General features: G+C 41.7%; 1 protein-coding gene across 1 annotated transcript in view; it reads left to right on the plus strand.

Annotated features, from left to right (window-relative positions):
* The window catches only part of LOC133985609 (A disintegrin and metalloproteinase with thrombospondin motifs 2-like), a 118,158-nt gene that overhangs the window by 83,293 nt on the left and 23,492 nt on the right, over window positions 1-11,373 (plus strand). Inside the window, exon 4 of the mRNA XM_062425268.1 lies at window positions 6,179-6,384. Coding sequence (XP_062281252.1) covers window positions 6,179-6,384 — 206 coding nt within the window. The remainder of the gene's footprint in view (window positions 1-6,178; window positions 6,385-11,373) is intronic.

Raw genomic sequence — 11,373 nt, forward strand, 5'->3', positions numbered from 1 at the left:
AGGTGGCAAGCGGGCCACAAACCCTTCAAGTCAGTGGCAGGCTGTCTCTGCTGAGATTTATGGGTACTCTGGGAGCCGGACCTTGCACCTCACTGTCAGCCTCTGTCTCTTTATCTCCCTCTTGATGCACACACCGTTTCCCAGTAAGATTGATCTATAGCTGAACAAGTTTTCTTAAAGTATACACACAGGCAGTGGGGCTTGATAAGACGTTAACAAGAGATGCTGATGAAGAATATGTCTTGTCTACATGTCCTGTTGTCTGCATACCGGTGCTGTTATGTGTTTATCTTCACTGCCCTGTCATGGCTGGAGATGTTTTCCAATTTTTTGATTTCATAAGAGACCTTAATAAATGTCTGGCTTTCTGAGGCTGATATAGACAGACACTGATATGGACAGGCAGGCAGGCAGACAGGTCAGTTTCAGACTGGATGAGACCTGTAGTAAGCCCTATATCAGCCTGGCTTTGGTGTCTTATTGGACACTAAGACTCCCCAGTTTACATCAAGCTCCTTAGAGCTGACCACAGAGCGAAGAGAGTTTGGGGACATGATTGATCTTTGCAAACAATATTGCCTCTGTGGGTGGCAATGATTAGATTACTGTGTTTTGAGATGTGTTTTCAATGTTTACATGGGCTTTTCTTCCTTGCTGTAATTATTGATGTGACAAGAAACACTCACTCAGCTCCTTATGCGAAATATCACCACTCCATTTGGGCTCATTTGTGACAACATTTGCAATCATGAGAGTGAATTTTGTCAGTTTCAAACCTCAGTAGAGCTTATTTCATGTGGTGGCTTTGCATTATGAATGTGTATCTCTGCGTACATTATAGAGTTTATGAAGGAATGGCACAGCTAGGTTAATGAAACCGTTGCACAGCAGGACACAGGGGGAATCGGTGTGTACCACAGCACCTCCCCAGCAGCCAACAGCCTCGTGTGTTCCTGACAGACAGACAGTTATGTAAGAGGGGAGAGCTAAAGGTTGCCTTGTCTCCTGAACCACCAGAAATCCACACAGACACACCAAGCTGCGGTGAGGATAGGTGGCCCTCTAGCCGGATGATTATAAAGGCTGCTTCATGCAATATTAAAAAACGGTCCTCTACTCAACTTCAGGGAGCACAGATAGGTAGATATAACACATCAGCCTAAATATTATGGATCTTAGGATGTAGAAGTCGCCACTAAGGCTCCACCACTCAAAACGTCTCATCAGCATCATAGAATCACTGTTAAAAATAAACAGCCCTAACCTAAAGCGGTTATTAATAAATGGGCAAAGTTCAGTGCTTGATGTATGAATAATTATTATGGTCTTTTGGGAGCTGTCCATGTAAAATTAGATTGCTGATTGCCATCCTAAATAATTAACAGCAGTATGATTATGGGAAGCATAGTTCACTATGTGTACCGCACTCTTTAGCCTTCACAGCTGTCATCTGGCAGCTTAAAAATAATGAGCATTCAGTACGGGGACATTGTGTTAGACAGCGAGGCATGTTGCTACCTGCCCAGATGCTAGCAACCACGTAAGCAGTCTTCTGTCCAAGCCACTCATCACCTTGACAACTCATAAAGCTGTCACCAAAGAGACAAAATGTCCATGCCCTGAGCTATGTGATTAAGACGTGTCTGTAAGTAAATTAGTTCACGTGCCTGTGGAGCCTTGATCTCACCATCTCCCCTCCTGCCTGCTGCGACTCAAAACAAGCGCTACTTTAGGAAAATTACCCAAGAAATTTGCCTTTACATGGAAGATTTTGATCAGACTGTGTTTGTAGGTAGTAGCCCTCAAATCTTAAGCAACTGTCATGTTATTAATACGATACATTACTGTTTCATTATAAACAACTTGGTTCTGTTTGGGCTAAAAAAGTATACCTTTTACTGTAATAACTGAAACACACAAGCAGAATGTCTAATATCTTCCACAACCTTACAACAAATAGAGCAATTTCTAAAGCCTGGATTGTTTTTTTTCTTCCAATGCCGTGAATGCCACCTTGAATTTAAGTGATTTATCTAGACATACAGTCTCAGTCAAAAGTTTGGACACACATTCCCATTAAATTGAATGAGAAAGTGTTTCCAAACTTTTGACTGGTAGTGTAGGTAACTTAGGCCAAATCCCAAGACAAATGAATACAACATAGAGCAGCTAACATTAGATCTGGAGTAATTTAGCAGCCTTAACCTGGTTTAACACCAGCTTTAGAGACATAACTCTTTTGTGCAAGAATATATGATAGGTTTTGGGACTCTATTAATGGCCAATCAGTCAAAATATTGTCTATATCTACTTGACTATGACCGTTTCATTTTGTTTCCATTAGTATGTTTTAAAAGTTTACAGGCACTATAACAGCTGGTATCACCAACCAACCCTGTATTTGAACCATGTGGTTGTGTGTTAATGTTGCTATGTCCGCGTGTGAGTGTGTATTTACAGTATAATACTGAATAATTCATTATATTGTAATTACTATGTAAATACTGCATTTACTGAATCTGCTTTGCTACATAAATCCCTATTCATGAGGCTTAGTGTTGTAAATATGTGGCCGGTGAAACGTACTGTAACACGCAAATTGATCCAAATGCAGATGCTTGCATACACACACACACACACACACACACACTGTCATACATGCCTACCTTGAGGCTGGTCAGAGTAGCCGCCATAAGGTCGGGCCAGTCATGATACAGTAGAGCCACGCCTGACTGCCAAACAGTCACCTTAAACCAAAGACCACTGCTCACTAGTAAGATGTGGCTTGACCCGAATTATCATCATATCCCCTCTCTCTCTTGTTGTGGTTTGTAGTCTCCCCTTACTCTCTCGACGCCCCCCTTTCCTCCCCGTAACTCGTATTCAGTGGGCAACCAGACATTCTTGACATTTTGCAAAGGTTGAAAGACAAAGAACCTTTGTCTCCTAATAAGGCCGTGCTCTATACCCCACCTGAATAAGAATACTGGGAGAAAGAGGATGGTGTGTGTAGGATAGTGTGCATGTAGGAGAGGGTGATGGTAGAGGTGGGTTGCAGTTTATATACTGTAGGGATATAGAAACCAGAGTGTGGAAATGTAAATGAGGATTTAGAAAGGGTGGGTAGTGAAGGAAAAGGTGGAGGTGGGATGAGAGGTTGTGTGTTTTGTGTGTGTGCATGCAGGTAAGAAGTGTGGGTGGAGGAGGTTTGGGACTGAGAACAATCTTTTCTGGGGAAAAGAAAAAGAGAACATTGTAATGAACAATCCCAGAGTGAGAGTGATAACGGTTTGGTTTCAGAGGCTAATGTAAGGTATTGCTGTAAGAAAGGCAGCAGCGCACACTGACGCTTCGCCCGCAGTCACACAGACACACGGATGTTCTACAAGTGAGTGATATTCTCCATCACTGCAGAAGCTTGAAGCGGAACTCACAACACCCAAGGTCCTTCTGGTCTCTTCTCATCTCTCTCTCTCATCCATCACACCCCTCAGCTCTACCTCTCACCTCCCTCGCCACCTCCCTCAATCTCTCTTGCACCTTATTCTTCCACAATTTTCTCGGAAAAACTTGCTCCAAAACAGCTGCGAGAGAAAAACAGTGTTGTAGCACGTGTAAGAAAGGACAGAGGTGTGATGAAAGAGTTAGAGTAAGTAGAATAGAGTTCGCCACCTGGTCAAACACCTTTCAACGTTTGTTGTAGTAACTCCTCTTTTGCCACTCTGTCACTTTGAGTTATCTTTACCTTAGTCCCTCCACTTAACATACAGCTGTGGCCCTGTGTTATGCAATGTCCCTGCATTGTCTCGTTCTTAGTTTTCAAGGCACTGCAATTTTTGCAAAGGCGCATACTTTAAAGTGAGAACACAATACTGTTTTTCTGTGTTTTGTCTCAACATTACATAAGCAGAAGGTAAAAATATCTGGACCTGTCTTTAAAAGCAGACGGTGTGGTTATGACATCAGGCTCGTTAAAGGCAGCTATAACTAGGAAGAGCCAAGGGATGTTGTGAAGTACACCGCCTTAAATCCAGCTTCCACCACTAACAAGGACCAGAGATGTTCAGTGTGTGTGTGTGCGTGAGACGAGCTATGAAACAGCACCAAAGTATGTGCTGCAAAAGTCTTTAAATTTTCCTCCCATGGTGTCTTGTCTTTCTCTATATTAGTGTCGATCTCCCCCTCCCCTCCCCCTCCACCCACCTCCTGTTTCTCTTTCTGTGTGGGTACAGTATTCTGTCACTCACAGGAATGTGGGCAGATATGGGATCATATTCAGACTTCCAGATTCATTCTGCTAGCGACTCAGAAGCCAATATTAGCCATGCGGTCGTTGTTTTACCCATGAGCCCGTTGCCTTGGAAACGTTGCATAAGAGGGAGTGGGAAAGCGGGATGCCCCTTGCTGATTGGGAGACAAGGTGGCAGATCTCTCTCTCTCTACCCTCATCTTCCCTATCTTCTTTTTGCATCTTGTTCTTTTCCCTCCACTCAACACTTGCTGTAACTGTATGTGTCAAAACACTGGAGCTCCAACTGTCCCTTCCACGTGTTGAATCAACTCACCACCCAACACCTCCGAATAAATGCAGCAGTGATTTATAGCCCAATTGGAAATGTTTGTACACACAGAGTGTGTACGGTCACACGCACGCACGCACACGCACGCACTCGCACACACACACGCGCACACACGCACTCGCACACACACACACACACCCACACGCACGCACACATACACACACACACACTACTCCATGAGCAGCATTGTGTGTCATCCTTGGCTGTGGGAGGCCTTGGCTGGAGTCAGAGAGTGTAGTGCTTTGTTGAATCCACTGAGACCACATGTTCAAGACTGCAAGACGGCCTTCCGTGGCTTCCATACAGGCAAGGCTATGCTGTGTCTACATACCAGGAGGACAATAGAGGGAGAGAGAGAGAGCGAGAGAGAGAAAGAGCGAGAGGATGATGATGATGATGAGGAGGAGGAAGGACAGCGAGTGAAGGGAGAATAGCCTTGGCTCTGGAGACAGAACGATTTATCTCTATCTTAAGGAAAAAGAAACAGGATCAGACCGGACACTCAAAATTTAACATAATTCACTGTAGGAGACAGAATTATAAAATCCAAAATGTCCAAAGAACAGTACAGTGTATAGTCTCACATGCAAAAACAGAGATGTGATTAGTGATATGAACATATCAGATCTGCTATAGGTTGCACAGTTTCCAATAACCTCAAATTGAGTTTCTTGTATAATTTGCATTTTTCTCCAGCATGTAGCAAGCCAAGAAAAGTGCAGGGTGGGCAGCCCCTGTGTGAGGGAGCTGTCTTAATCCATGTGTTTAGCAAGCACCATCTGCTGCTTTTATTCAGATGGGAGTAGAAATATTTGGTTGATTAGGAGAGGATCTGTGAAGGATAGCCGCACCGTTACCACCGGTTACAGGGGACACACATGCTCGATTCTATCAACTAGTGGTGTCTTGCAAAGCAAACAGAAGACAGACACACAGACATCAACATGCAAGTGTTCAGATGAGTACATGTGTGCATATGGAGGTGAGGCTTAGCACGGACACACACTAAAAACACAACAAAAGTGTTCAAAGCACTGTAACGCTGCAGAGAGAAGCAGACACACACACTAGCAGGGTAGATCTAAAAGAAGGCAAACAGACAGGTTTACAAGAGATTGCTGCTTAATGAGGTAACAGCAAATAAACAAGAACATACACCACAGTACAACACCTGTTTGGTAAATGTCAAGACACATTTAATTTATGCTTTTTATAGATAAAGGTTAAAGGTAATCTGTGAGTTGTTTCTTTCCGATGAAGTTGGTTACTGCACGATGTGCCACTGTGGGATCAAAGTCTATGATTTAGCCTGACTGCTGCATTCATTTGAGTTAACTCGGCTGCTAAGACATTGGTTTATCACAGATTACAATCTTATTTCATTAAAATACCCTCTATTTGTAAATAATAACATTAGTTGGATGCAGTTTAATGAGATTTTTATACAGACAATAATTAATTTTAAATAAAAAATAAGGGAGTTTAAGTGTTTTTTGCTCATATTTTTACGCAAGTATATTTGCCAGTTCATTTTGCATTAAATCTCTCATTGCATATGTTAGCTTTAAAACATGTATATTTGTGTTTTCTGTCTCCAGGTGCAGATCTCGGTGGTCTTATGGACCTGGAGTCTCTGTACCGCGGTGTGAAACAGAGTATCAACCACACACGAGCGGGGCGAACACGCAGACAGAGCCTGGACAGGGCCTATAACATCGAAGTGCTGCTGGGTGTCGATGACTCAGTGGTCCAGTTTCACGGGAAGGAGCATGTCCAGAAGTACCTGCTCACACTCATGAACATTGTAAGTTTTACTGACTCACACAGGTGGACGCTCACAACGACAAACAGGCACAGTAGATGGATATATGTCAAATATCAGAATGTTTGGCTGAATCCAGCATTGCCACATAAATTGCTGACATTTGAAGTTATTCTAGGATGTCACATTACACACGTACATATCAAAGAAACATAGAAAATGAGTCTTCATGAACATTCATTATTCACAGGTTCCCAAATGATCAAAGTGCTTGTCTTACTTTAAAAACTGCAATCATTACAGTGAATGAGGAAAATGGTTCCATTTAAGTTAAATGGGAAATAAGTCACAGAGAGGTCAAAGAAAGAGGGTAACACACACACACCAACTGAATGAGGATTCAATTCCTTTCCTACATAGTCTCATCCAGCAATCAGCCTAGGGTAATCCTTTCTTCTCTATCTGAATATGATGAGATTTCATTTGTGTGTGCATGTGTGTGTGTTAGGTGAGCCCTCTGCTCCCCGACATATCATTTCATCAAGCTTTGTGTCATGTCATCATTCATTTTGAGTGTTTGTGTGTGTGTGCAAGGGAGAGAGAGAGAGAGATGCAGAAGCAGCAGGCAGTATGCTCCAGGCCACAACAACACTTAGCCAAGCACTCATACTCCCAGGTGTTTTTGCGTGTGTGTGTGTGTGTGTGTGTACATAAGCTTGTGTGTTAGTGTGACACTGAACACACTGCAGACTTTAATCTTTGCAAATTAAACCTGTGGTGAGAGTGCTGTTTGCACGCATTTGTACGCGTGCGTGCCCGCATTCGTGTGTGTCTGTGTGCGTGCTCCTGTTTGCTTTTGCTTCTATTGCAACCCACTGTGTAAGGAACCAATCTCCGACTGTTAAGCAGGTGCAAGCATACAGCAACAAATCCTGCCACACCTCTTTGTCTCAGCTCAGCGCTTGAGAAAGAACAAGAGCCGCTGTGCTCTCTGCCTCCCCTTTTAGATATTTGTTAGATAATATAGGAGAAGGGAGTACGCAGCTCTGTTGCAGCCCCCCTCTAATCTGTGGGGAAGAGATGGAGAGACAGAGGGAGAAGGAGTATTTTAAACACGCATTCGGAATAAATTACTGACAGCCAGATAAACAGAAATAAATAAATAAATAAGGGCTGCCTCCCACGCGTGGCATCTGGGCGACTTTCTTCTTGAAAGTTTGCTTTGCTCACTTCAGGATGGGTGTGCTCTCTCGCTCTCTCTCCGTGTTTTATTTCTTTCCCTCTCTGTCTTTCTCTCGCTCTCCCAGTCTCTAAGCAGCACTAACTCGCTCTACACTGAGCCCTTTTGCATTGTTACCCCTCCCTGACTCGGGTAGTTTATGGCAATAAATCCTCAACGATGTTAAAAAACTTTCTAAGTATAATGTGAGTGACAACAAGATGTGCTTTAGTAGAAGATACAGAGAGAGATTTAAGAATATTTATTTGCCACAGGTTCCCTTTGAAGGTGTTCATACACAGAACAGCATTTTGAGTTATTGTCGCCGTAGTGTAGCTGCTTAACCACACAGGCAAAAGAGGAAATCCTTTTTTTCAATTTATTGAATTTTGCATTTTGCTGGGCTTTTTATTAGATAGTAGCATTTTATTATGTTTACTTTAATAATTTATTGAATTATATATTACTATTTCCATATCATCTGTATGATTTAAAGGAAACAAAGGCAAGTCTGCAGTACATTGTGTACAGTATATTTCAGATATGAATCTAATGCTGTCTGATGTAATATCAAGACAGCAGTGAAAACAAACAATACTCCTCTCCACCTGTTTTACTTTCCTTAAATCCCTCTCTCTAACTGGAGTATCTGATCTCCATCTTTCTGTATGTGTGCATTTTTATACGTTCAACACACCTAAATGAGTGTGTGAAGTTCCACACACTGCTATCTTTTGTTAGAGCAGCTGTTACACTACACAGCCACATTCAAGAGATAAAGGAAGTGTTGTTGGTTTAATGCAGAAGGTTAATCTGTAAAACTGCATCGTATGCATTCTTTCTCATAGTTTACTTGATTCATTTTCATTGCTATCATCTGTTGTCAACTTTGACTGTTTGTTTGAATGAGTGCAGACTTGAGTCAAGGGTCAAGGTGGACAAATTGGTCAATTGGCATGACTCACCTGTGTGTGAGTGAGTGTGTATGTGCATGGAGGATAGGGGGCGGCACTGCTGTCTTAAGGACATCAAAGCACTCTCACAGAAGACCCCTAAATCCTGTCTGCCAAGTTCAACCGGAGTATGTGTGTGTGTGTGTCTGTGTGTGTATGTGTGTGTGTGTGTGTGTGTGTGTGTGTGTGTGTGTTTGTGTGTGTGTGTGTGTGTGTGTGTGTGTGTGTGTGTGTGTGTGTGTGTGTGTGTGTGTGTGTGTGTGTGTGTGTGTGTTTGTCAATGTGTATGTTGAGTTGAATGTGTGCATTAGTAATTCTGCTTCCCACTCCTTTCCCATGTGTCTGCCTCCATATTGTCTTTTTGCTCAATTGCATCAATAGACTAAGAATGGGTCTAACCATGTGACTTCATTATTCGCTAACAATCAATGGATGAGAAGGATATGCACAAACTATGTATATTGTTAAAAAAAAATCATGCTCATGCATGGAGAACAGGAGAAGCAGCATGACAAAGAAGTGCCCAATATTTTTTTACAAACAGGTAATGGGGAAATGAACTGCAATATGGGACCAGACCTGCATGAAAAAATTAAAAAACATAGGAATAGGATTTAATTTGAGTAATGATTTCTTTGAGAGGGAGACACAGGGCCAAAGTGGAAGATCTTGAGGCTAAACAGATATTGAAACCTTGCACTGTTGGGGAGTGGCTTCATCACTGTTGTCATCATGTTCTCTCTACACTTCTGTAACATTGTCAGACAATTACAGCTGGGTATCGGTACACAATACCTTAAGGTATTGACCACAATAAATCGATACCAAGTAGTATTGAAAACGTCTCCCATCAAACGATACTTGCAATTGATCCTTTGTGTGCCCAGAGCTGGAAAATATGACTATTTGTATGGACTTCAGCCAATCAAACGCAAGCGTTTTTGGATTTAATGCGACATGTGATTGGCCCACTTTTACAGCAGCTACAATCTGTCTGTGGTGGTATTTTATGCAATTTAATTCTTCTATCCGCATGATGGGTAACGTATGAAGTACTCAGTTGGTATCGGTATCACTTTAAGGGTATTTGGATGAGTACTGCTATCATAATTTTTTAAACGATACCCAGCCCTATTCACAATGGACTTTTATCAAAATTGATGCAGCAGAACTATAGATATTGTATTTTTTATTCCACACATTCATCTTCTTTGTCAAAACCTAGCACCTACATAACGCAAAATGCTTGATTGTCAACAGCTCAGTCAGAGATTCGAGTGTGTTATACTAAGGAATTAGCCTTGAGCTGCTAGCCTCAAGCAGTCATGAGGAGCCAGCTTATAGGAACTGCACGCCACATATTATTTTCCTTTTTCATTTCATTATAAAAACTTTTAGTTTTTAGACCCAACTCACACTGCGTCATGTGACAGACAACATTGTTCGGGAATGGAATTTATCAGATTGCAAGAGCTTTTACTTTTTACTTCACACGTATTTCAATGACGTGTGTTACTTTAGCATGAAAGACCACCCCTGACAACCAGTTTCCTAGTGGCAAGCAAACTTTTGTAGAACTTACCTGTAAGAGTTATAGAAGTGACTGAAAAACAATATTGTCCTGCCAATATGTGCTTTAGATATCAAACTTGTCCTTTGTGACCTGGCATAGGTTGTAACATATAAACTGATGTAAACCCTAGCTCACCTAGCCAGTAGTCACAGAGTTGGACTGAACACTCGATGTTGCTGCTGCTCTGCTAAAAGTGATAATAAACACACAGACAAACACAAACAGAGCACTCAGTGTTGCTGCTGTTCAAAGAAAAAGAAAATAAAATTAAGAGACTGAGCTCTCCTCCCGCCAGTATACAGCTCCGGATCAGAACAGAATCCGATGTGACTAGCGGGTGTTATTCGTCACGAAGCTCTGGCTCTGCTCCCACTTCTCCTCCAGAGCTCCTGGCACTCAGCAGCTGTCTGTCCCTTCACTCCGTCCGGACTTAGTTCTGCAACATCACTCGTAGTATATATGGACCATTTTTTCATTGTTTCTCATTTTATTCTAACATACAACGAGCAAGTATGGAACTGTGTGTGTGTGTATGTTGGTGGTTGGGTGGGGGTGTGGCATCAACATTCTAACCCTCATCACTGCTTTTTGCTAACAGCTGAATGGGCCTTTTCATTTGGTCATAACAGAAAAAAACAGAAATGAAGACTTCTTGTATTTTTTGTTGCATCTTGATTTGGAAAGTACAGTAATATTGAGCTGCTTTGTTTAGTAGTTAATGTTAACAACTAAAGTGTAAGCAAACGTAATGTATATACATAAATATAGTACCAAAGCAATATAATCTGTTAGAAAATTACCATTGCATTTTGTTGTGCTCACAATGTACTAAATGTGGCTCTATATAATTTCATCACATTCTGTGTGGCAGAGAATGTTTGTACATTCATTTGCACATAAAAAAACATTATTGGAACTATGCAGATTTATAATTCGATTTCACAATTACAGTATGCACTTTTTAAATCTTTTGATACAAGGTGTTTTTTTTTTTTTTTTAAATGACAGAGGAGAAAAGCATTTTACTGAAATGGGCTCTTAAATAAAAGAGTGTTTTAGCAACAATGTTGTGGTAAATACTGTAAAATATGCTGTGTGCAAATGCCAAATGGAGGCCATTGTGCTGTAATCTTCCTGTGGCAAACAGGAACGTGATAGATTTAACAGCCAATGGTGATCTGTCTGTCTTACCTGTCCGTCTCACCCATTAATGGAGACCTTTACAGGGGTGCTGCAAAGTTTTAATCAAACTCTCCATGGATATGAATAGTCCCTGCTAGTGAGGG

The sequence above is a fragment of the Scomber scombrus genome, chromosome 9, assembly GCF_963691925.1.
Source record: "Scomber scombrus chromosome 9, fScoSco1.1, whole genome shotgun sequence".
NCBI classification, from domain to species: Eukaryota; Metazoa; Chordata; class Actinopteri; order Scombriformes; family Scombridae; genus Scomber; species Scomber scombrus.